The sequence below is a fragment of the Drosophila kikkawai genome, chromosome 3R, assembly GCF_030179895.1.
Source record: "Drosophila kikkawai strain 14028-0561.14 chromosome 3R, DkikHiC1v2, whole genome shotgun sequence".
Classification (NCBI taxonomy): Eukaryota; Metazoa; Arthropoda; class Insecta; order Diptera; family Drosophilidae; genus Drosophila; species Drosophila kikkawai.
The window spans coordinates 11,240,531-11,267,859 of NC_091731.1; the positions used below are offsets into that span (position 1 = coordinate 11,240,531).

A 27,329-nucleotide genomic window follows, 5' to 3' on the forward strand; every position below is an offset into this window, starting at 1 on the left:
ATCGCGAAATCAATGTTTTAACGCTTAACATATATTTACGAGTTAACAATTATGAATCGCTTTCAAGAGCCAAAATCAAGTTCTAGCGCGGCGTGTTCAGTGCCTGTTGAACTGTCTGCTGGAGCAGCTGCATCTTGTGATTGGTGGCCACCTTGCTGAATGTACTCAGCAGGGTCTGTATGTCCTTGCCGCTAATAAGGGGCACAAAATTGCCGGCACAGGTGCAAAACTCGGCCAGATTTTCGCGTTTAATCTCACTGCAGCGGGCGCACCGCAGATCCTGGAGCACATAGGACATCATCTTGCGCTGCAGGGCGTCCAACATACGCATCTCGATCTCCTCGTTGTCATAGGCCACATAGCATTGGGCACAAAGCCAGACGGGTCTGAAATGAATTTAAAGTTTTATTTTCAATTAACTTTTGTCGCTGTAATTGCTACTCACACTCCATCCTTCATGGCCCGATGCTTGTCCTTGCAGAGATCTAGATCCCTGCAATGATTGCAGGCCTTGCAGATGACCTCGTTGATGATGTGACTGTCGCAGGGATCCGTCCACTCGGCCATGTCCGAAAACTCGCCGATACCGACCAGCCTCAGCATATTCCGGCGCAACTCGTTAATCTGCTCCGCCAGGGTCTTGTCCACACTGAGCACCTTGATCAGCGTGCGGATGAGCTCCAGGCCCGGACTGGGCTTGCCCTTGCCGTAGTTTTTGTGCAGCTTTAGGATGAAGTCAAAGGCGCAGTGGGACAGGTCACGGATGGACTGCTCAGTGGTCTTCCTCTCGGCCAGGGACTGCATAAAGAGCGTAATGAGCGACTCGAACTTCTCGCGGCACTCGTTTTCATCGGGCAAATGCTCGCCAATGGTCCAGTTCAGCTCCAGGGAGAGCTCCTCCTCCTGATCCTGTTCGGTTTCGATTATCTCCACCGGATCCCTGTTTTCCGCATCTTCATCATCATCCTCCTCATCGTCCTCGTTTCGATCCTGATCAGGACGAATTGTCGTGGACACAATGGAGGAAACTGTCTCATCGATTCCCTTGGGCAGCTTTCCTCTGATTCCTGAGAAATTGGCTTGGTCCATCCAGAGCATGAAGTTCCAGCACTGTTCGAAGCTCAGCTGAATGGAGTGGAACATCTCCTTGTTCCTCAGGCTCTGCACAATGTAGTCCACATACCCGAGGGCATCCGAGACGGACTTCTTGCCGGAGCTGAGAATGATCCTGTTGAAGTCCGCATAGACAATGGTAGCGCCCAGTCTCTTGAACTCGGCAATAATGCGCAGGAACATCTTTCTCATCAGATTGTTCAGGGATCTCCTTAGCGCCGGATCGTACAGCAGGGCGTTGCTGGAGCGCACCCAGCGGTAGAAGTGGACGATCTGAAAGTCCGAGAAGATATTTCTATTGATGGACACCTCTCTCAACCAGCCATTCACCATGGAGCGCATCACGCGAAAGGCAGCCGAGCAGAGGGCCGTTTCATCGTAGCTCGGAAGTGTGGCAGCCGGAACAGTGCCAATCATCTCCTCAAGTGAGGCTTGTGGCATCACATCAAAGGTAATCGCCGAGGAGGCACCCTCCATCTCCTGGATCTTGGTCGACTGGAGGAGAGCACTCACAGCCAGACTGTCCAGGGCCAACTCTACGCACACATCCGGATAAAACCCGGCCTTGTTCTGCACTACACTGATGCTCTCCTCAAATTCCGCCAACAGACGACTGTCATCCGCCTCCCGGCCACCCAGATCCGGCCTGGTACTCGCCGACCACCAGAGCACAAAGTTATGACGCTGCAGCAGCCGGGCGAAGAAGAGATCCGCTCCGAACAGCACCGTGTCTGGCGGCATGTTCCCAATGGGTACGTGGAAATAGCGGCACTGATCTAGCATCAGATCGAGCACATTATTCAGATTGAGGAAGTGACGGATCACTGCCCTCGAGCCCTGGCGCTGCCAGTCCAGGCCGGACAGCAAGCTGGCATCATCGGAGATGTGGATCTGTGCCTGGGGAAACTCCAGTAGGATGGGCATGGCCAGGCTTAGTTTGCGCGCCTCCAGCGCCGTTTGCAGGCACAGCATCGTGGGTCCCTGGTGTTCCTGCTTGTAGGTGGTCAGAGCCCTCTGAATGTGCCGATAAATCTGCTTAACATCCACTTCTATCAGAACCTCAAAGGTGTAATCCTCCACGGGAATCTTCTCCTGCTCAGCGGCGCCTGTGAGATTCTTGAGCAAGGCCAAACGCTCCGCCGTGTACATCTGCTTCATGTTGGGCATCTGATTGGCTCGCACCGTGTCCAATGCGAAGATGTAACCCTTCTTGCTGGGCATCAGGATCAGGGACCAGATCTCCTTCTTGGCCGTCGGTGTGTTGTGCTGGTACAAGTAGATCTTGCGTATCCTGTGGTTGGCACTCGCCAGGTACTTGACCTGTGTCTGGGGGCGCTGCTCCAACTGCTCGATGCTGAATGTCTCCAGATCTTTGGTGGCCAGTTGGGCCAATCGTCGTGCCTCCTCCCGTTGTACGCCACAAATGCAGCCCATGTCCATGAGGGCCCGAAACTCTAGTGTCATCTGAGTCTCGTAGATGCCCTCGATATCGGGCGTGGCCAGATCCGCCAGCATTCCCAGGGAGTTGTCCCGGAAGAGCTGCTCGGGGACGCTATACCGGTAGAGATTGAAAACAGGCCTGGATCGGGGTAGAACTCTGTTGACCTTGCGCCACAATTGACCCTCCTCCGGGGGAGCTGCACTTCGCTGATTCACATAGAAGATCCTGGGCACCGTCAACTTTATCCTGTGCAGTTCTTCGCCTATCAAAGCCCACACGGTAAAGTGGCCAAGATCATCAATGGGCACCAGTTGCAGGATTTGCCAGGGTTGGTCCAACAGCGTGCGCTGGGCTCGTCTCAGGAATCCTCCCAAGGTAGCTGTTGATCCTGTTGGCCGCACCACGGGAGCATCCTCGCCGCGAGATCGCTTACTGGCCTGGCGATTCCGCTGGCGTTGATCGTATTGCCACTTCCACTTCTTCTTCTGGAAGCGCACCCATTCAACAATGGTTTTCCTCGTTTCCCCGATCGGTGGTGGTGCTCCCAAGGCTTGTCGCCAAGTGGTGGGTTGCGGTTGCTCTTGCTCCTCCTCATCTCCATCCTCCAACTGAACGCGCTTCCTCTTGGTTACCATGGGACGACCTGAAGCCTCCTCACCGCCATCTCGGCCAGCCAAATCTTCCATATCCGCCAGCTTATCCTCTTCAGTCACCATGGGTTTCGGCTTGGGCCTGCTGGTGAAAATCTCGTTGATCCGGCGCTGCTTCAGCACATCGTTCTTCTCCAGCATCTTCTTGTGCAACCAATCCGGATGCTGTACCCTGGGCACAGGATTAGCCAGACCCTGCAGGGCCGCCGGAATGGTGATGATCTTTTGGATGGTGCCACCCAATCTCTCGATATAGTAATTCCAATCGAGCACGTCCCGAATGTCGGCATCGCCCATGGTGTTGTCCTTGAGCCAGCGGCGCAAGTGATGTCGCCTCACACTCGGCTCCGATTGGAAAATAGCCAAGGGAATGGCTCTCTCAGTGACGGGCGCTCCCTCCGGTTTCTTGGATATAATGTACTTGCAGGCCAGGCCGGCATCCTTGACCATCTGCTCGCCCAGGAACTCAGCCAATCGCTTGGCCGTGGATATGGATGTGCTCTTTTGTGCTCCATATTCCTCCAGCTTCTTGGACATGCTCTTGTTCTCCGCAATCAGTTCGAAGAGCTCCGAGTCGGGCAAATTGGATCCCCTGCTGTAGAGGACATCTAGCCAATAATCTGCTACCTTGGCCACGGATGCATAGCATTCTTCCAGGGTGCTGCCAGCCAGGAAGGCCTCGAAAACAGAGCTCTGGAAATTCTTGATCAGCTGCAGTTCGCCGCGTCGCTTCACCTCAAATCCCTTGAGTTCCGCCAACGAGCCATCAAAGTTGAAGACGGCGTATCGTTTCTTGAGCTTCTTGCCCTCCTCCTTGGCAGCTGGCAAGACCATGGCCAGGTAAGGTCCATCCACCTCAAAGAAGATGGAGTTCTCCTCGCGAATATCATACGTGGGTTGGTTATCCTCCTTGTCCTTTCTCAACTCATGGTACTGATCGTTGGTAAAGTGATCCTTGACCATCGTATTGAGCACGGCGTTCGGATAGGATATGTTGATCTTTTTTTTCTTTTCGTGGCTGGTCTGGATGGTAAACTCCTGGGGAAAGGAGCCGGGCAATATACACCATATACCATCTGTGTCCAGCTCCAGAGGACGACCCACTCGCTCGATAATTTCCCTCGCCTTGGTGATGATATTCGAGCCAGTGAGGCACACGATGCCCGCCATGGGCATGGAGTGCCAACGGGCTCCTCTTCTCATCACATAGCCGTAGAAGGAGTTCAGGATGCACTTGTGGGCCAGCTGCAGGGAATCGTAAAGCACTTCCCTGCCCTTGGCGGCCTTGATCTCTGCTGCATCTCCGGATGCCACAGCCGCATTCACCGATGCCTTGGCCACCTTGGTGAGTCCCTTGTACTCGTAGCGCCGATCTCGAAAAGCACGAACCGTGTCCACGTAGAAGCTGTTCTCCTTTTGGCAAATGGTCGAGTTACGGGTCTCCAGTTTGGTCAGCTTGGTTTTCTTGTACGCCTTGCGGCAGTAATCCGTCAGTCGCTTCTTCTCATACGCCGCCTGATCCTCCTTGGAGAGCTCGTGGAAGGCACGCTGTGGTCCGCCCGGAAAGAGTGGCGGAAACTTCTCCGTCTCCAGCTGTTGCTGGATGCGCTGAAACTCGTTACGCGAGGCGGGCAGCATCTCGCCGCGCCACAGCCAGTCCATGGAACGCTTGCAGCGAACTCCCGGCTTATTAAAATCGCAGGCGGCGCAGTCCAAGTCACTGACCATGGCCGAGGGCTGCAGGCGATTGGTCAGGATAATGTTGGGGTACATGGCACCCACATCCAAGTGATAGATGACAGGCTGCTCCAACCGATTGGGTATGTCGTGCAGACCCTGCAGTCCCTGGACAATCTCCTGTCGCACCTCATCCAGATTCAGGACTTTTTCCAGGGGAATACCCTCCTCCACTTCGATGGCGTGCCGCATGACGGCATCCACCTGCTCCTGGAGTTTCTTAATCATGGCGGGATCCAGCCGGAATCGACAGGGTATATCAGCACGAAAGACGCCCGATTCCAAGGCCTCCACATGACCACCGACGTACGTCTCCGAGTCCAGGACGTGGCCCTCGTTCGAGAGCTTGTTCAGCTCGCTCTGGTGCTTGTTGGGATACACAATCTGGGCGTGGTAGGCCTCCACCATCAGCAGAGTCTCGCAGAGAGTGCCGGAACCCTTTCGCAGGATCTCGTCCGGTTCCATGGGGATAATTGTATTCAAGGCAAAGATAAACGGATGCACGTACTTCATGTACAGATAGTAAGTGGCCACGGCATCCGACACGGAATAGTTGGCCAGCACCTGGGGCTGCTCCACCGCCATGCGGCACATGTCCTCCGGATCGAGCTCTACGGGATCGTAGCGCAGCTTCGCCTTGGCCACTGCCTTCAGGCCTTGGGAACCGACGGGCAGATAGGAGTCTCGTTTCACCCAGCACAGGCAGTCCATGTGAATGGAGGGGCGACTCAGATAGTTTCCATCCCTCACCTTGGAGAAGCCGATCTCCTGCTTCATGTCCAGGTCATAGACAGCGGCTCGCGTCTCCACGAAGGGCCAATCGAAGAAATCGCCGTTGTAGGTGACCACGATGTGCGGCCGCACCTCCATGATGTGGTCGAAGAAGCGCTGCAGTAGCTGCATTTCGTTCTCCTCGTTGAAGACCACGAAGTTGCCCTCGAACTCCGGCTTGGGGGTGTACTCGAAGTCATCCACATTGGAGGAGATGATCTCCCTGTTGGTGATCAGGTAGCCCTGGCCATCGATCATGTACGAAATCATCATAATCTGATCCGTCTGGGCATCGGGAAACTTTAGCGGCAACTTCGTAGTCTCAATATCAAAGGCCAGCACCACGGGCTCGGGTCTGTCCAGGATGTCCGGCCGGCAGGTGATTGTGGGCAACTCCACGCCGCTCCTGCATCGGATGTTGTACCACTGGCCGCAGAAGATGCGTAGATCAATGGAAACGCGCACGTGGTAGGGCACATCGTGCTCCCGGATGTCCACAATGCAGTCCAGGTAATCCTGCTGCCGCTTGGCCAGAGCGGCGTCCTCGGATCCAGCCGAGGATTGGGCCAGCGAGGTGGCCAGCATCTGCATGTAGTAAGTGTTGGACTTCTGACGCTCCTGGTTCCTGCGCACAGCAGACATCAGTTCCCTGCGCACCTTGGTCATGGCGGTCTGGTTGAGAAAGGAGAGCTTAATGTACTGCTGCTGCAGGCCAGACAGGTGATTGGGCAAGTCCAGATCCTCTTTGCTGATGTGCTCCAGGCTGGAGATCTGGCCGGAGTACTTGCGACCCAAAAAACGGGCCACCTCCAAGTGCATGTTGTCCTCCGGACGGACCAGCAGGTACGGCTGATACGCCACAGTGCACTTGAACCGCGATCCGTCCATTTGGATGAAGAACAGATCCAGGGCGGCAATGAGTCGCCTGTCCTCATCCAGTACCTCGTTCTACGGAGGGAATACCTTGATTAACCTGGTCTTTGGTGGATTTAAATGACCATCCGACTCACCGAATGCATGTTGATGAGGTACCCCGTCCGTTCCTGACTATCTTTAACCCGATCGAAGCCATATTTCGAGTCGATCTTGTCATTTTCCCGAGATTGGCGATAGCCAGCCTCGTTGAAGAAGTCGTCCCTAAACAAAAGATCAGAAAAATCCACTGTGACGCTGGGATTTTTATTAAAATGATAGCTTACCCCTCCGTTCTGTTCTCGCTCACGAATTTCCCCGTGTTCTGGAGCACTTTGGCTTTGCCGAAATCAGCCATATTGTTGCTGATTTGCGAAAATAAATAAAAATAATAGTAAATAACAATTTGCCGCCAAAAATGAAGTGTGACCAGACCGAAAACATGCCACAAGTACAACTGGTAACACTAACGCACTAATTTTACAGTTTCGCAACACTTAAAGATTTCGAAAATTGGCGGGCTTGTCAAACAATTTCAAATTCACACATTTATTTTCTTCGTATTTTAATTTTAAATGAAGTATATAATTTTCTTATGATTTTTCTAAATGATTTCATTAAAAAACAATTTAATTGGAAAGCTAACAAATTATTCATAATTAAAAAAATATATATCTCTTATTTATTAATAGAAATTTCTCAAAATATATATATTTTTTTGCTTTGCAAGATTATTATTTTATTAACAATACTAAGCAATAACTTATAGATCTTTAAACTTTTTTAATTATAATCCAATTTTTATAGAACTAAAACTGTAATTTTAAAGTCACAAAATATGCTCATATCTCGTATTAAGAATTATGTTAAAAAACAATGAAGCTATAAATTTCTCAATTGTTTCTATGACAGCAGGATGAAATGGTCCGATTCTGGCTGTTCTGACTGTCCAGTATTTCCACATGTGGCTTGACCACTTGAGTTGAGTTTTGCCTGTGGAACATGTGTGCTGCTCTGCGCTTTTCCAACTTCGGAAATGCTCATTTTCTTCCACTACTTCTCCCTCTCTCTTTCGATCGCTCGCACACCAGAGCATTCATTCATAAAAATCCGGCTCACCTACACGAGTTGTAAAAATGCAGCACAAGAGGCAGACTGAAGGAGAGACAGAGACGGGGGGAGAATAATCAATGGGGCTGCTTTTCGAGCTGACTTCCACTTCGCTCTCTAAGCACTTGTCGCCCCCTTTTTATTCTACCTTTGTGGCAGCAATTAAATTGACAATCAGCAGCCATATTTGTTGCACGTGTCTCGCTGTGTTTCGTTATGCAAGGCTGCCTCTGGCCAGGAAAATCGGGAATCGCGCTGTATCCCGAATCTTATTGCCCCTTTTCTGTGTTTTCTGGGTGCAGCTGGTTGTTGCTGCCGCCCCTGCACTGGCATCCACTTATGCTTATGCTTATGTTATGCCTGTGTGTAATTTATGCGAAATGCGTTGCCAGAATATAAAAACACCATCACTCTCTCCTCTCTCTCTTTCTCGCGTGTTCCCCTCGGCACACATAAACCTGTTTTTGTTTTTGGTCTGCAGCAAAAAACGATCGCCACTCACACCCACACTACAGCTCACGCACACTATCGCACATACTACACACAGTTCTGAGGCAGCAGATTTTTTTTAATTTGTTGCTATTTTTTTGTCGCAGCCAACACTTTGTTTTTGCTGCTCAAAATATGTAATTCTGATTTTCTTTATTTTATTTTTTGCGCATGATGCACGCTCTGTGGGTGTGTGTGTTTAGTGGAAAATCGCCCACGCTCGCTGCTCTTTCAAGTGGATCGCCAGTGACAAAGAAAAAATGTACATAATAATTATATAGCGCGAAAAACTCTCGATTTTAATAATTTGCGATATTTTGCGTTTGTTATCAGTTGAGTTCTTCTTCTTCCAGCGCTCCTCCTCTCTCTGCTGTTTATCGCTCTCTCGTGCTCTCTGGGGCGCTCACTCGTCGGCTAGTGTTGCCAGTTTTGATCGCCATACAAGCTAGATTTTTAAGAAAAATAAGCTAAATATTAACAAATTGTAAGAAAATACGTTAGCCAATTGCATATGTTATTATTTTAAAAATTAAATAAATGGCAAATACAATTATTTCTAGAATTAATATATAATATTTACCTATACATTTGCCACTTCAATAGACTTTTCCATGTACCTTTATGTATATAGTATATATATACTATATACTGATCTCTAGCGTGAAATAAACTAACATGGCAACACTGGCGTCGGCGTCGCGTTGGCGTCGGCGTTGACGCTGCGTCGGCGTCGCTGCCGCCTGTTGCCGCTTGTGTTTTCGACATTCGTTCGCCGACTCTCTTTCGGGCTGCGTGCATACATAACGGTTAATGTTAGTATTATTGTTAATGTTAATTTAAATAATAAATAACAAATACTAAATACTTGCTAGCAAAACAAAATAGAAAAACCTATGAAATGATTTTGCCAGTGTTCAGTGCCTTTGTGTGTTTGTGAATGCAATAGATCGCGTTGTGAGAATTTGATTACAAATCGAAAAAGAATCCAAATTACTTGTGCAAAAATATCGAAGAATCCAGTTGAAACCGCTAAAAAACCGAGAGATACTTGGCCAGAAATCATCTAGAAAATGCCCAAAAACCCAAACCCTTGAAATCTATATCCAAAATCCATCATAAAACCACAAAAATCTCCTCAAACATCGCGTGTGTCGGTGCGGTGTATTTGTATCTGTGTCTGTGATCCGGCGGCCTTTTTTTGGTCTCTTTCGTTTCGCGTCTTATAAGCCGAGCTGCTAAACCGACATCCCCGTCCCGTTCTGTCGGACGGAGTTGCTCCTTTCGTTGCTGCTTTCGTCTTTGTCTCCGGCACGTAATCTCTCCCTCTCTGGCCCTAATCAACCTGCTGATCCCACCGGAGGGTTAAAGCACACAAACGCACACACGCAGAGGGAGTGCGAGGGAGATAGCCATCGCGCCGGACTCCTGGCTCGATCGAGATTGTGCGCCTAATTTGAAGCTGTAATTAATTTGGATACCCTAATAAAAACCCAACTGAAAACCCGAAAAGATCAAGACTAAGAGCCCCAAGAATCCCCCGCACCTTCTGTTTCTTCTGAGGGGCGCTACTTTATTGCCCCGCACCGGTGAGTAAACTGAGCTGAAGTGTTGAAAACAGTAGTTCAAGTATCTTTTTTTTTTTTTGTTATTTTCCCCCATGTAAACCCTTTTCTGGCGCAAGTGTGTGTGTTGCCTGTTTTCTTGAATGAATCTAGGAAAAAAAACTGGTTTGGCTACCGAGCGATTCAGCGATCCCGCGATCTCGGCTCGATTCAGGATTGCGCTGGCTCTATAAACTCGTTGTTGGCCAAGACAGAATTTGAATTGGTTTTCTACCTCTCTTCGCAGCCAAGTTAACTAGCTTTCTGTGTGTGGTGTGTGTGTGTGTTTGTGGACTTCCACAACCCTTGTGGGAACGCAATCGAAATTACTACTGTTCCTTTTACAGCTTCCGGTGCTGCCGCCACAAATGAGCTTGAATGGCCTTTGATCGGGATCCGATGGTAAAGTTACATGCCTAGATTCCCTTACCAACTCCGTAATCGAGAATGTGTGAACACAGGCATTTGGGTTAGAATAGAATAGAATGTGGACCAACGAACGCATTAGACAATTAAGTATCAATAAAAATGATACGAAACTGCCACTCTTTTTCGGTTTTCGAGCATGGAAAATCAGAGGGGAATCAATAGGAGGGACCAGCACCGCATAATTGGGATATTCCTGTCTGAGTCTATACTTACCTGACATCAAAGGATTATCTGAATATAAAATTAAATTGACCCCTTGATGGGTATATTAAATAATTGTAGAATATTCTTAATTTTAGAACTGTGGAATCTTCTGGAAAAATTATCTTGTACCTGATCATCTTAGCTAGGAAAATGAATCACACTACACAGTAATTGTTTAAAGCCATCTTCAATGAATTTCTAAACTTTTGGGATGTTACTTCTTACTTCTTTCTCTCTATATTTATTAATATTTGATTGTATAAACTAATTTTTTTTTTAGTTATGCTGTTTATTTAATAGTTAGCTAGATCACTTCTTAACAAAATTACCCCCTTACATTTTCTAAATCGATAATTTGCTGTGTAACGATCACTGAATTACGATTAAACTCAAGACTTAATCGTTTTTCTTGCCTCTCGAAAGACGTTTAAAATCCTTATGTCCACAACAATCAATTTCAAGCTACAAAAGATACACAAGGGAATGATAAGAAATTATTGCCATAATCGATAATTTGATCTGCGACGATCGTTGGATCATAATTGAGCCGCGTTCAGCCTCCCTCGGTTCCGTCTCTCCATCTTTCCCTCTCTCTTCTCTCTTTCTGTCTCCCTTGAAAGCAAAGACCAGTTCAAGATCCTTTTCCATAAATACCCACAGACAATTACAGTACAGTGAATCTTTGGGCTGGTTCGTTGCCCCATGCCACGTTAAACTCGGATTCTGCGTCGCCGCGTCCGATGCTAAAAGTATCAACCTGCTGCAGACAGGCCGAGATCGAGATCAAGATCGATCCCATGACAAGACAGATACACAAGGCACTCACAGATACATACAGATGCAGATAGAACACATGTGCGCAGGCAGGCCGAGAGGATCATCGTCGTCGGATCGGAGAAGAAGGTCCCTTCAACTTCTTCTCTTCAAGAAAGGGCGACTCTAAATGTGTGTATTCTACCGTTACGTACACACCGAAAAATTGCACCCCTATTCGGTTTGCTGTCTGTCTGGCCGAGAGGAGTGTGCACCATATCGAAAGATGATCATATTCGTTTACAATCTGTTCCTCGAGCATCTGCTGTGCCCAGACTCCGGCTAAGACCCTCACGGAGGTGCGCTACTCCCGCTTGGTCCACTTACTCCGCCCTCCCAAAAAATTGCTCTTTTCCAGGGAAAACATATGCTCTGCTTTTCGATTCGTGTGGTTTTTTGTTGTCGCCTGTATTTTTCGTTATTTTTTTTTCGTTTTGGTTATCTACGTGTGTCTGGGCGATAAGGAGGTTTGTGCCGATAGTTTGGCGATTGCGACTCTTTTTTGCTAACGACCGAATGGTTGTTTTTTTGGTGCTCTGTCAGCTCTAAGCGCTCTTCAAAAGCATTTGATCCCATTAATAACTATCCTTTTGCTTGCCATTTTTATGTGATTTTCGTTTCATACACAACTGAACTTTCCTCCCTATCGATCGGTCAGTGGGGAATTCACTCAACGATAACAATGATTTGTTTAAAAATGCACAATAAATCGTGGAATTCGCCTCTTACCGATAAGAACAAACGCCGAGTTGAATGTATATAATGATTTAAAAAGTAAATAAAGCAACAGCTTATCATGGTGGTGAAAAGGTAATTCCCCTGGTTCCAATTTATTTCTAGATTCTTGATGCTAAGAGCTATTAATTTAAGTAATTGCTAGTTAAAGTATTTTTTAAATGGTTTCTACATACACAATTATCTACTCTTAAATAGTTTATTTTATACCTAAACATAGCCTATGCCATTTTCTTTCCCAGTTCAGTCTTTGCTCAGAATTCCTGTTCCTGGGTGCAATAACATTTCAAAGACAAATTATGAATATGCCACATTTTGGCTTCCCTCAGCCACCTAAGAAATCAATTAGACTTGCCAAAAAGTTGCCAATTATCTTGGCCACTTTTATGCGTCAATAAATTATTTTCGTGTGAAAAGCGCATTTAGTATTTTTACCATATTCAAAATTATATGCAGTCTCTCGATCTATATATATCCGCCACCAAAACTACATACATACATTCTACATATATGTATGTATATATATTGTGTGCAGATTTAGTAATGTTTTTTCTTTGCGGTTGCTGTTATTGCTGTTCTACATTGAATTGATTGCACTGGGGCGGACGGTGGCAGGAAAACTAAGAGTAGCGAAATAAATCAACTTTTTGTGGAATTTGTGGAGCATTTGGCGGCGGCAGTCGCTGATTTTATTATCCATTTAAATGTTGATTAACTTAAATTCGTTTTTAGTGCACTCACTTGATCCGCACACACAATTATACATATATACATATATGAATATATATCGGTTAGCGAGCGTGAATACATAACTGTGCTGCTTGACTGGGGCGTTTCAGTTGGTCCAGCAATGAACGAACGACCACGGACAAAAATCAGCAAATCAAATCGAAATTGATTTCGCAAGAGTAAAAGCTCAAATTTATGCAACGTTTTTTCATTGCTCTGTTACCCTGACACAAGAGGTATTCTTTTTCAATCCCAAAATTGTCTGTTCATTCAAAAGAATCTTACTAATTCAGATACTACTAGATTTCATGAAAACTTTTTAAATAGGAAAATGTTGTAGCTTTTGCAACATTAAAGAAAATTACTTAAAATATCTGTTAAATACATTAGCAAACCTCAAACTCTAAAAGAGTGTTTAAATCTTCGTTCAGAACACGAGGGTTGGTTCTTTCTTTTCTCTATTTTGTACTTTATTTTGATTCAGTTAGATCAGCGGGAATATGGCGGAATTTCTTCAACCCATACTCACTCGCTTATGTATATATAGGGTGGATTTACATATGTGTCTGTACACGACTGATAAGGCGGCTAGATAACTGTTGGCCACACACTCGCCATGTGCCAGAGAGAGAACAAGACAAAGAGAGAATGAGTAGGGAATCGAGCAGAATCGTCACCGATGCGACGACAGTATCCACACATTTGCATAACGTATCTAATTAGGCGGCCAGTGCTTAAAGATACTCCTCAGATTTCCCCTCAGATATGCATATATATGTATACTGGCGTGGGGCGATAAAGGTCGAGATGCGGGGGCGTATACCGCAAGGAATACATCTATATCAATGATAACCTATGACTTAAGTCGAGAATTGCCAATAATATATTTGAGTTTAACCTTGTAAAATGATAAGGCAGGTAGGAATAATGAATCATAAAAAAACATGGGTTGTTAGTGATTTATAAGACAAAATAACCACCAAATAAGTTTGTAAAGATTAATTAAATATCTAAATTCTAAAAACATTCAAAGCAAGAGTCTAAGGTTAGTGCTCCACTTCTTTAGCTTTTTATTTAGTTGAGTTATCTGAATGCCTTTTATCATTTAAACTGAATTTAAGTAAATATAATACTTAATGCGTAATTTCTGGACTTTATCGCAGGGCTGTGGTATTTATAGTGGCATCGGGGCAGCTTCAGTAACAGCTACTGAACCCTCATATGGAGGTCATTGGGATTTCTTAAGCTGCTCTTTTCTGCTCTTCGCTTCTCTGGAAAGCCTTATCTTGGCCACTTCCGTTGATAAAATTCCCTTAGACTTATTGTTGTAATTATTATGGATTTGAGGTTGCTAGCATTAAACAAATTCGGATTTAATTGTATGCCGATTTTAAGTGTACTTGGAAAATGAATCTTCAAGCTACAAACTCAAATTGAAGAAGGCTTTGATAAGATGAATTTCCCATGAGCTTGTATATTATATATAGTCCTCAGGTTACATTTGAACCTGTACTCTAAAAATAAGATCATTTTCAAAGGACAAATCTTTTTATTACATAACCACAAGAGCAATTCAAAAATACATTTCCTCCCCAGCAAAGCCACTAATTGGGCAATCTGGGAGGCAACCTTACCAAATTCGTGTGATCTTCACATCCGATCTCTTTGTGGCGACACTTCAAAGTAACTTTTCATGTTTCCTTTGAGACTCGCATCACATCGCATCGCTCCACGATGATCAACCGGTGCTTGGCCAGGGCAAATATTTGAGAGCTCGAAAAGAACGAAACCCATTAGAAATATATTTAGAAAATTGAAACCCTTTGACTCGGCTCTGTCCTCCGCATATGATGGAATGGATGCTGAGTAAACAAAATAAAAGCGTGCTCGTATATGCAAACCGCCTCGTCGGCTCCTTTTGTTGTGGCTGTTTTAAAGGTAGTGGCGGACACGTTTGATGTTGCACTGATGGGGAAAAGTGTCATAATTCCCCGAGTCAACAAAGTCGGATTGGGCCAAGAAAGAGGTGCGAACTGTGCGCCGGCCTGGTACAGGGACTGGGACTGCTAATGGAGTGGGAGGTGCCAACGAGGTCCAATAAACCTGGCCGGGGTAACAAGCCAATAATTGAGCGATAATTAAAACACCTCACACCACCTTGCTCAGTAATAATTGCAGTGATTTGTTTATTGAGCAGACCGCTAATTGTTTCTTTATCTTTTCTCCGTTTCTCCCCCAACCAGATGCCTGCGCAATATGGAATTGGCGATTTGTAAGACGGATCTGTCTTCCACGAAATTTATGCTGCCCCCTGCCCTGCCCGTATCCGCCGCCATTGGAACCTCATCGGCGGACACCTCAACTGTGGCCCAGTTTGATTCCTTCCTCAACGCTATCAACGGGCATTTGTTTAAATCGCCGCCCAGCCATCACAATCTTCATCATCACCATCACAATTTGGCCAGTAGCTCGTCGATCCTGAGCCACCATCACAGCAATAGTAACAATAACAGTAATAGCGGTAACAGCGCGGGCCAAGTTAGCAACATGAGGATGAAAAAGAACCGCAAAGTCACATTTCTATCCAGCCTAGTTGAGGTAAGTGAAGGAATTTTATAATTTGAATTAAGCTAAGCTTTGGTTAGGCGGAAATTTCGTTAGCAATTGGATATTCCCTACTTCTATTCAGATTAAATTATAAAGGATAAGTATTCTGCTTTAATTTAAATGTTTTTTCAATAAATAGAGGAACCCTTCAACAATCTTATATAAAAAGTATCTAAAGTTCGGCTAAGTCACTTAGCTTCTTCAAAACTAGGTAGCGAAGACTGCACGTCGCTGATCGACAGCTGCATAAATCTATAATTTCTATATATAACTACGAATAAGCGAATTTGCTGATCAAGTGATCGATAGCCTGTCCATCGGTATCTATGCCAGTTTGACAGCCACTGCAGTTGGATTATTGGTGCCTCAATGACAGCGCAATCGATTCCCCTTTCGCGAATGCAGGGCACGTAAATCGAATTCTAAATTTGGTAGACGAAACAAAACGCAATTATTATGTATTATGCTTTGTGGCTATACTACTTATTCGCCACTTCCAACACCCTGCAAAAGAGGGGGGATTTTTATAAGCTGAATTTATAAAATATTTACAGCCACCAGACGTCGAGCTGTCACTTGCGATCTTAGAATTGATTTTAAAAGTGAGGGTGTAGCCCATTCGTTTGCATTCCATGGGAATCTTTTGTGTAAACAATCTTTTGTTTATTTGCTATAAAAGCCATAAGCGTGCCACTTGGCTTATGACGCATCTCTGGATAGTAGACAAAAGGCATGATCAAAATTTGGAATATGTAGTTACGCCTTGGGAAATGGGGACCACGATGCAGCGTAACCGAACCAAAAAAGTCAGGCAGCCAACAATGGAGGAACCCAATGATCGTAAGGCTTCACCCAACGCAGTTCCTTGCTTTTCTTTTCACTCTCTGTTTTAATATCCTTTCATCGGGTAAGAATACTTTTTAAAGTTTGTTGAAAGTCTGAAAAAGAGGATTTCTTAACTTGAAAATAATTATGGAAAATGGACTGGTAAAAATACTTATATTCTAGAAATCCTCATATATTAAAGCGAATTCTATCTACCATGAACTTTGAAGTCTCTAACGTTCTTTAAAAATTATTTATCGAATTATTTTAATTTATATTCTCACACCAAGAGTATTGAATTTTCGTTTTAAAAATCAGTCCTTCCTTAATTCCTTCACTCTCTCTGAGGATTTTTTTTTTCGTGTTCCACCTGAACTTGACCAGATCGGCTGTCAGCGGTCCCGAGTGATGGCATTTGACACATCGCCTGCGGTAAGCATATCCGCTGGCCCGCCAAGCCGTTGACCACTTTCATCCGGTTGGTCGGGGCCAACGGCCAACAGGCTGATCCTTTCCCCCCCGCACAATCCCCGAAAAGGACATGCGCATGCTCAGTCGGTTGGAAAATGCAGCCAGGTAATCCGATCCCCAGTGTCTGGCTAGGTCAGAGCCAGGTCTTGGGTTTCCACTCCAGCCAGCCCTGCCACGTAACTGAAGCTGAACGAGAATCACTCAAGCTGGGAGAGAGCGCCTGTGGATCGAGGTGCCCAAATTGGGTTCCAATTCGAGTCAAGTTGAGTCGAATATTGTGGCTAGAGGGATTCGCTCACGAATTGATTACGATATTTACGGAGCATTTCGTTTGACTACGCTGACCTCCATTATCATTAAGCGACACACATCCAGCCTCCTCTCCTCTGTGTGTGCAAGTCAAACGTACAATTCAATTTATTAGATCGCCTCCAGCACGATGGGACATCGCCACCACATCGCATTGGGGCAGTCCACTGTCAATTGCCGGCAATCTATGCCACGACTCTCTGCTGGCTACGGCTCTGATTATGCCCGAGTCTCAGTTTTACGTTACACTTTCCCGACGAGGGGCGCACACATATGTATTTATTCGTATTTTGTAATTGGGTAAAAGTGGCTTGTTTATAAATGTGTACAACACAATCATGAATGCCTTGTTGACTGCCGATCATTATAGTGAAGATGAGGCGGGGAATGGAAATAGAATAGTCCAGCAAGGGGGAATAACAAATGATTTATATGAAGACTACTAGGTGAAATACATATATAATAAGGTGGAAAATAAACAAAATGTTATTTGCTGAATTTTAGATATATGATATTTATTTGTACATACCTAGAAATATATAATAAGCTTGTGTTTTCGCTACTTCTTACATAACATCAATTTTGATGATGGTTCAATTGGGGAAATCAATGAATGATGAAATTTCAACGTAGTTTAATTGTAAACAAGTATTTAATCTGATTTTATAATCAAGAATGATTAAAAATATAATAAGTTAGAATAAATAGTGAACATTTAAACTTTTAATGTCTTATATTTAGGTATAACTTTACTAAGATAAAATCAGTTAACTGGTTACTAAGCTATCCAAAATAATACTATTAAAAATATTAAAACTCCCTTAAAATGTAATATCCATTACAGTCCAAAAACATCTTTATTAAGGATGAGCCAATCAGCGGCTGCAAGGATCTGCCCATCTGCAGTTTATCGGATATTTCAGATCATGAGGCGTCGTTGGGTGAGTATAATATAAAGAGCCTATTATTATCATGACAATACATTGTGCGGATTGTTTACTTTGGCCAAGTGCTTAACCCATTTGCTATATCGGTTTCGTATTCTTTTATACGGTTTTTTTTTACTCTTTATTTTTTGTTGGTTAAATGGCATTTCGAGGTCTGGCGAGGCTTTTGATAACGCATTTCCAAGAAATGGAAATAATTGAAGAGCAAAATGTTGTTGAAAAGCAAATGTTCAACCATTATATAGTTGTGGCCCTATCTTGACTCATACGTGGCTATATATCTATCCACAATACTGGGAAAGATTACTTTTGTTTATATATAAGTATGTATGTATGTATGTACTGCATCCATCACCAATGGGGCCTGATCCCCTTCGGGGTAGATTAGGAGTACTTACTTGGTTTTAATGAAAGTATATTATTCAGAATGGCAAAAAATGATAGAGTATGAAGTTTCCTATAAATATACTATTGAGATATTCCCCAACATTCTAGAAAATTGCTAAATGTGCTCAGAAGGACATATTTCAGTCGCCGAAACCGAACATAATTTGGCTAGTTGTTTTTGCGACTTTATTATTATTTTTTTGCCTTTTGAACTGGGCGATAAAAAAGGCAAAAAGTAGTCAGAGGCAGGGGGCTGGAACGAACCAAATAATTTGGCGATAAGATAAGCTAACAAAAAGCGTGTTGCTGAAAAAGAGAACCGACGTCGAAAAAAATAAACCTTGCCGAAGAAAGATATTTTGCCAGGTTCCCCCAGAATGGGTGTGTGTGTTATAGCAGCATATCGTGTGCATTTATTATAATGTAGTCAATGGAATATACATAATTCCCTCGCATAGTTGGGTTCATATTTCAGGGAAAAGTCACGTCGTTTGCTTCCGGTGGGCCCAGCCCCCGACACCGAGCTATAGGCTCCTCCTCGGCGAAGGCAAAGTGCCAAGCGAACTTACACAGATTCATTCAGTCACTCAGCCACTCATTCATTCATTCATTCATTGGCTCCTTTGGATTCTTCTCAAAAAAAGAAAAAGAAAAGAACGAACGAGATCTTGCTGTTGAATACATTTGCATGGGAAATACACGAAATAAATATATGAAAATGTGCAGTGCTACCTAAAATGCCGCCCCCTTTCAGTGGCTGCTGCTGCTGTCAATCAGGCAATACGTCAGTCACTCACTCACTTACTCTGTCAACTGTTCGTATACGTAATGTGACAAACATCGCTGCCGTTTTTGTTGCTTTTCCCTAGCATATGTCTAGTATACTTTAGCTATTATTACACGCACACTCTGAAACAGCTTCATTTGTACGTTTGTTTTTGTATCGGACAACGTTTTATGGTAATTTGTTATGCATCTTTTGCTCTGTTGTTCACGAACCGAGAACAATGTACGAAAAATGTGTTAATAATGGGAAATTCTCGTTGTTTTTTTGTGGGTAGCACTTAGGATATGCAGATATCGTCAGTTCAAAGCTTGATGTCGAAACCAAACCAATAATATGTTGTTAATGCAGGGAACTTCCGAGGTATTTATTTAAAGACAAGTGTATTGTGTTTGTTTGTATATTTTTTCGGGTAAAAGCTGAAGCTAAATACAATTTATAAATTAAATAATACAATTTTTTATAGTTCATAATTGATACCAACAAACTGATCTGAAAAAGTAGGGAAACATTTGGTCCTGACTCTACGTAAATATATCTTTGCATCTTTGCATCTCTCAATTTCTTTTTTTTGTATCTGTATCCGTGGCACACATCGAACCCAATGCACTGCCCCAGCTGTCCAAGTCACTGGCAGAGAAACGATCTTAAAGCTGTTTAATGTTTATAAAAACAAATAATACAAATCTTGCTGGGGATTCAGTTTTTTGCTGCGGCCCAAAACGGCGAGGCAGCCGCCACCGAATGAAAAGGAACCCGAAAAACGTAAAAAGTATTTATGTATTTATGTCTTATCGCTGCGTAGAGATCAACAAAGCGCAAACAATTTCAATGTCAACGCAAACCCAAGACTAAAGTCAGTGCCCAACTAAATATACAAATGGCTAGTGTACACTGGGGTGGACCTGAATGGTTTTACGTAAACGAGTAAAAAAAAAAAAATATTTTTAATTAGCTTTAAAGATGCTTCTCAAGATAATCACTCATACGTAGTGTTGTCTCTGTTTTTCTGTGTGTACAACGTGCTTTCTTTATAAGCTCATAGCCTATTAATGGTTTTTAATAAAAACAAAAACCTATTGCGTAACAATATTATTAATATTTATTACTCATACGCAGTGTGGACTTAGCTTTAGTTTTTTTTTTAATACTTTCCAATTGATTTTATGTGAATAATCCGATAAGTTTGCCCAAGCAAGCTGAATTTAAACGGATTGCTGAAGATTTTAAAGGATTTTTTTAAAAACTCTTAGTTTACAAGAGGTCCACCCTACTGAGCCTATATAAAGGTATGTATGTACAATTCTACATGCGTTGATATGTATTAAGATACATAAATATATACCTACATATGTACATACATAATGTGGGACCCGAGAGTCCCTTACTGAAAACTGAAAACGGCTGGCAGCATGAACTTTTCGCTCGTCGCTAGAAGATCGCGGCCATAAAAATGGCAACAAAAATAAAAAGGGAAAAATAAAATAAAATCACGAGAATAAAAACAAAAAGCAGAGAAAACATGCAAAAACGGCGACAACTGCGCAGATGCTGAATGGAAAATGGGGATACAAAAAATACAACAAAATAAAAAGGGGGAACATCCATCTCGGCAGCAAAAGATCGGGAGGCAACACGTAAATTTAGTTTACATTATGTAGCGAGGCTGCCCTTATTTTAATTATATGCGCACACAGATGCCCGTACAGTGAGCCTTTTGAAGGGGGATCGTTGTGTCTTATTAACTTTTTGCAAAAGGAAGGGACTGGTTGCTAAGATTTTGACTGTATTGACAAAAACTAGATGGACAACGAGATGACTAATATTGATATCAAACAAGTGTCACAGACTAAAAGATATTCACAAACATTACAAATACAGTATAAACTATTCCCTGATATGTATTTGTTGACTGTATAGAGTGTTTTCTGTATGCACGCACACTCGCAACGCCTTTAATCATCTCTCATTAATCATAAACTTTGGAAATAACAAGAAACAAAACGAAATGAGCGAAACGAAATAATAAATAAAGCAAATTAAATTTTTGCTTATTTAATATGAGCTATGATTTGTACAAAAAATATTATTAAATTCTCAGAGAGATATTGGGCTCCACCAAAAATGAGGGAGAGAGGCAAAGAGCGATAGAGTGCTCCTGAGAGAGTGGGGCGTCGGCGCTGGCGTTAGCAGCGACGTCAGCGTCGTGAGCCCCACAACTTTCATTCATTTTGACGCTCATTTCATTCATCCCAGCGCAGTCGACGTCGAAGCCGACGTCGCTGCTCGCCAGAGCTCCCTCTCTGTCTCGCTCCATGGCTCTCTTGGGGCTCTCTCCCAAAGAAACACGTTCGTTTTCATTCATACTCGGCCAGGCAACAACAACAAAATTACTAGCTGGTTCTGAAAAAGCAAAGCAGCTATGGAAATAAAAAAAAAAATTAAATAAAAACTGTGGCGGCTTTGAAATGCAGTTGATGAATGGGGGGAATATGGGAATGAGAATGGGAATATAAGGCAGCGGCGAGTGGATCTTGTTTGTTGGTTCTTCTCTTCTTTTTTTGTTTTTGTTTTTAATTCGATAGCTGTCTGTCCATCTCGCTCTGCCATTCGGTATATGCTGATGCTTCCTCTGTCATTTGGGGCTTGACGTTTGTTTCCTTCCTTTTTTGCGTGTGTGCTGCTGCGCCCCTCTTTCTTCCGATCTGCTCCTTCTCACTCCTTGTCCATCTTCTAGGCTGGTTCCTGCAAACCGGCTTCGATTTCTTCTCTTCCTTTTCTTCTTTGCTTTGTCTTTTGGGGTCCCTCTTTAATCGCTGCTCCAGCTTCTTCTCCTTCTTCTTCTTTCTCCTGCTGGTGCTGTCACTAGCTCTGCCCCTGCCCGTGGGCGCGTCGCTGACTTTGGCTTTAATTTTAACTGCAGTCGATGTTGCTTTCAATACCCTTTCCCATTTTGTTATCTCTGTTCTGATCAAAAGTTTTCGAAGTTTTCAGTGAATTATTTCCTTTATTTTAAAAATCGAAGTTTTCATTTTTTTTTTTTTAAGGTTTTTAAGTTTTCTGAATCGTATATAATATAAAATTATAGGGGAGAACGAACTAAATAAGTGTAGAAAACTTCGGCTTGAAAAAGTTTGTTTTTGTCTTCCCTCTCCATTTGTTTTTACTGCTTGTTGTGTATTTATTTTGATTTTTAGCTGTTCGCTCTGAAACCAACTTCTTATTTATTCATAATTTGAACTCCCCCTTTTAGCCCGCTCCCCGTGCAGATCCCCCATCTGCAGCCGCCCCTGACTCCACGCACAATTTGTGGGCAGCTGCCGCTGCAAATGGAAAAGTGGAAGTATGGAAATATGTATGGAAAACTGGAAAACGAGTTGCCAGCAAACAACAAACACACACACAGTTGCTCGTGTTTCTGATTCCAAGTTTTTTGTTTTAATTTCAGTTTTTGTTACCTTTCAAATTTCTTGTTCACAGATCTTTTTTCCTCTTTTGCGGTTGTCGTTGGTTTTAGGTTTTTTTTTGTTTTTTGGTTCGTGGAACTGCTGCGTTAACAACTTTTTTGGTTAGTGGTGTTGTTGTTGTTCTGCTGCTTCTACAATTTTTCATTCATTCATTCATGCATACGCACACACACTCACTATTTGTGATTTTCGTTTCGTCGTGTTTGCTTTTTTCTCGCCTTGCCTTTTTCGCGGCTCTTAGCTGTGAGTGTGTGCGTAAGTTTCGCCTGATTCTGTTTTATTCATTCATAAATTTTTACAGCATTTGAGGTTTTTATGAAGGCATAATTCGCTGCATTATTCGATTTATTTTGGGTATATGGAAATTATGACTATGCTTCGTTATCAAAATATTAAAATAAAACCATTAATTAATGCATTTTTCTCTCTGTAGATATTCAAATTCAAATGTAAATCGCTTACAAAAGTCAAATAGACTTTATCTAATCACGTTCCCTAGCCGTCTCTGCTTCCATTTTCATTTCCATTCATCCCAAACCCCAAAAAAACCAAAACAATGTTATCAAAAACGTTACCCAAATCCAAAGCAAACCGCTTTTCCAACGGATGTGTCTAAATTAAGTGCATCCCATGGACAAATTAGCAGCGTTTATTGTTACAGTTTCTGTTGTTTTTCCGGATCTTTTAGTCTTCCAGTTGGATAGAGCGTTCATAATGCCCAGAGCCCGGCGCATGGCTAATCAGCACGCACCGAATTCTGTAATGGAAGTTACAAGATCGAAAATATTTACGACGTATACCAGTCGAGCGATGATAAAGCCGTCAACGTAAACAGCTGAGCCTGCAGTAAAGCCAGGGTGAAATGCTTACAAGATCGCCGACAAACTTCTGGGGCGACCCTCGTGCGCGTGCGACCTTCACGAAATTTGAACTTTACCAAATCGAAGAACACTCGCTCTCGTGCGCCCCCCAAAAAATCGAAGAACTTGGGTGTTGAGTTAACAGAGAGCAGCGAACACAAATATTTGCGGCTGGCCGATAAGGGCGCTTCTTATCGTCGGGCGGTATTCGGAGCACTCGGGGGACCCGGAGGGAACACCCGAGCACTCCAAAAATTATAATGCACTTAGCCTACACCTTGAAATATCGAACCACAGTGTCGTGAAGACGGTTACTCAACTGTTGCCAACGAAAACATGCTTTTGGTTTTTCTTGTTTAATTTTTTTTGCTATTTTAACTGACAGCTTTCTTACTTTTTAGTTTTTTGTCTGGTCTTTTAACATTTTTTTTATTTTGTTGCCCACGAATTAAAAATTTTCTAGTTGGACTAAGCAGATCCTAGTTGGAGTATGCAGATTCTAGTTGGACTGATCATATCCTAGTTGGACTACGCAGTTTTTTGTATTTTTTACATGTTTCTTACATGTAAAATTAGCGACATCTGTTGGCGAGAAGCTAATTGGTTGGCTGCAAAAACTATTGCCTACCTAAGGGGGCAGCTGAAAAAGTGGAAAATTAAAAACCATGGCATACCCCGAGGCTTCTCGCAAGAGTTACGGAAAATTCGCTTGTAAATAAAAAAATTATTTAATAATTAATATATACAAATTAGCAGCATATTTACGAATTGACAGTATCTTGATAAAAAGCTTTAGTTAATCAATGTATCTAAAAATAAATGTTCCTAATCCCGCATATCTGTCTAGAACTACTTTTGAGTGGCGGACGTTATTTAACCTTCAGATCTCATAAAATGTATAAAATACGCCTCAAATTTACTGACCAAAAATGTAAAGCTTTGTTTTTTGCCAGGCCTTAAAAGTAAAACGCATTAAAAAGTTATCTCAACGCGTGCCACAAACTAATTATTTGATAATTTGGCCAAATGAATAAAAACCGAATTTCCAAGAGCCTCTTATGGCCATTCCGAGACAAATTCAATTAATCATAAATGCCAAATATGGACCGAAAATACATATATTGGCGGAGAAAAGGAAACCGAAATGCCATTAGGAAATGCTGCAAGACAAGACGAACAAATATGAATCAATTAATGCAACAAAAGGCAACCTGTCCAAGAAAAAATAGAGATAATAAAGAGAAAAACAGAAAAATTAGATCTGTGCGAGCGAGTGTGTGTGTGTGTGGTGGATGTTGGGGCAACAAATTGCGGCAGTGAAAACCCGTTCTTGGGACAGCTTCAATTGCATTTTATGATTTACCAACCCGCAGCTAGCGGCAGCAGTCGGCCAATTGATAATGCAATCGATGAAAAATTGAATCGCACAGGATCTCTCTCGATCCGAACCGATCCATATAAATATCTTTCGGCGCTCGCGGAGCGGGGCCGAGCGGAGTGGGAATATGAGAAGAACACCTGCCATGTCATAATGATTGTGTCTGCACAATTTTCCAGTTGCCTGCTTCTAGTCCCGGAGTCTACCCAAAGTGTTCCAGGAGTCCTCGTCCAGGTTCTATCGATCTTCGATCGCCAATCGATCGGCAATCGAAGCGTGTCCACCTGGCCAGGTCCAAGCAACGTTCTATTTCGCTCTCTTGGCCAATTTAACGCTGCCGCCACTGCTACCCCTTTGGCCAATTGATAATTTAACGCTTCAATTGGCCCAAAAAGTCGCGGAGCTCTGTCTAAAACAAAGGCGTTCTATATATGAGCCTATGGGCCATTGCCTTTCGGGTCTTTATTATATTTTCTGCCTTGTCATAATTTGTTCAGCATTTTAAATTAAACTTTTTCCGTCTTTGCCTCGTGTAATGCCTAATGGCCTTTGTGTGTTTTAATGTCTTTTCTGCAATTGTCATTTGAATTAAGAGCCTATTCGTTGCGCTACTTTTGACTTGAATGGTGGAAGTTTTAACTAAGTTGATCGACGGATCCTATTCCATTAAGTGTATGGCAAAGTATATCAATTGGAACGGTTTTAAATTAACTTTTTTGTTAGAGACGAAAGTCATCATGTTAAGTGAAACCAAATAGTGTCATGTTGAAGTTAATAAAGTGACTCTAATTCAATTTAATATCTTGTGTTTATTTAAATATTATTGTTTCCTTTCTCTTGGAAAATTCGAACGATCGCTGACTTTAAATCAAGTTCATTTAGCGAAAAGCTTTTAAATTATTTGCAGCTAAATTTATGTAAATGCTTTTATGGCCAGCCAAATGCTTCTTTTTTATTTATTACATGAGCCACTAATCAAGTGATTGGAAGCTACCACAATTTATTCCCCCGTGGATCAAGTAAATCGCTTGGCATAACTTAAGTTGAATTATTTGTAAAATGAATTTATGCACAGCTTTATTTCTGATCATATCGTTCAATAACTTTCGCTTAAGAAGATCTCTAGCTAATCAAAGTCTGCCCATAAGTAACATCTTGAAGATCATGGGAGATGATCCTAACTCAAGAGGGGTCTCCTCCACCACTTGATCCCTCTCTGTATCCAGCGCGTTGTTCGGCAATGTCGGCACTGGCGCTTTTGTGTCTATTCGAACCGAAAATTCTCTAAACAAAAACAATCGATAAATTTCCATAGAAGATTGCTGCAAGTGGCCGAGGGTAGCGCCATTCGCACAGTGGGTTACCTTTGATGCCGGGCGCAATTTATCAACGCATTTTATTGAGTGTTTTCGTAGCTCGCCTGCATTTGAAATCCTCGCCGCCTGACGCTGACCATAACACCCACAATCGAATTCGATTCGGAGCTCTTGGGATCGTTGAGGGGGGATTTATAGGGGCAGAGGGAGGTTGTGTGACTCTCCGAAACTCTGATTGTATATACAAGGGAAAATATATTTATATAAGTATACTTTTTACAGTGCGGTATGTGAGTATAGGGAAAACATACCACCAAAATGGTTCGTTAGTACTATTAGTTACTACTATTACTATCAGTTATTATAATTTATTCATGATATAAACTCGACTTTCTTGAAGATATAACTTATATTAAATAAATAATATTATTCCTTTTAAATGTTGTATAATTCAATTTATGTTTTTGATACTATTAAACATTTCCTTTCTTTAATATTGTCTTTAAATATATTTTATTTTTGGTTTTCCAACATATTTTCCCAAACGTAGCGAGTATTTTTTCAAGACACCTACAATCTTGTTACCCACTGTACTAGTAATTGTGTTTTTGGTATGCCTAAAATCGGAAGTTAATTTATGCTAGGGTTAAGCATTTACTTTTGTTTATTTGAAACCCGCAAGATTTGTGGCTCTCCACATAAATTTGTTTGTCAATGCACCTTTCTCTTCTTGGCCGACCTCCCCCGCCTTACCTGCCACCCTCCAGTTCATTCTTTCTTGAATTTTTCGTTTCGTTGGCTGTTGAAATCCATTTAGTTTTATTTTTTAATTGCGTTTCGGTACATTTGTTTAGGTAGCCGCAGCATCGCGCCGAGGAGTGTGAAAATTCAGAGCCTGCGACTGCAGCACATTTTTATATAGTCGAGGGGGAATATCAGCCTGTACTTGGACCGCTTTTCTTAGCCATGGCTAATGCCAACAAACACTCGACTCTACTCCGCACGCAAGCTGCATTTGCGAGCAGGTGAAACTTTTGCCCAGGTAAAGGTGATGCCTAGGGAGGGGGGAGGGAGTAGACAGGGGGGCTTTTGGGGGAGTGGACAGGCGGTTGGTTGGTAGCAGTTTGAACAGCTGACCAAACCACTTTTGTGGCGCGGCATTAAAACATAAAACTGGTTGACTCTCTTATGGGTCCTGCTTGCGGTTGGGGTCCATTCCCTTCCCTCCCCCTATTCACTGGTAT

At 43.0% G+C, this 27,329-nt stretch overlaps 2 protein-coding genes across 2 annotated transcripts in view; one reads left to right on the forward strand and one right to left on the reverse strand.

Moving 5' to 3' along the window:
- Positions 1-6: 6 nt before the first annotated feature.
- PolE1 (DNA polymerase epsilon catalytic subunit 1) lies at positions 7-7,031 on the reverse strand. Its single transcript, XM_017162039.3, has 4 exons — positions 6,912-7,031; positions 6,723-6,849; positions 446-6,660; positions 7-386 (listed from the first exon to the last, which is right to left on the reverse strand). Exons 1-4 carry the CDS (start codon positions 6,980-6,982, stop codon positions 83-85), a joined length of 6,717 nt encoding a protein of 2,238 aa, XP_017017528.1. The 5' UTR covers positions 6,983-7,031; the 3' UTR covers positions 7-82.
- Positions 7,032-9,002: 1,971 nt separating this feature from the next.
- The window catches only part of pnt (ETS transcription factor pointed), a 60,167-nt gene continuing 41,840 nt past the window's right edge, over positions 9,003-27,329 (forward strand). The window contains exons 1-3 of the mRNA XM_017161990.3: positions 9,003-9,809; positions 14,978-15,332; positions 17,791-17,887. Coding sequence (XP_017017479.1) covers positions 14,991-15,332; positions 17,791-17,887 — 439 coding nt within the window. The 5' untranslated portion in view covers positions 9,003-9,809; positions 14,978-14,990. The remainder of the gene's footprint in view (positions 9,810-14,977; positions 15,333-17,790; positions 17,888-27,329) is intronic.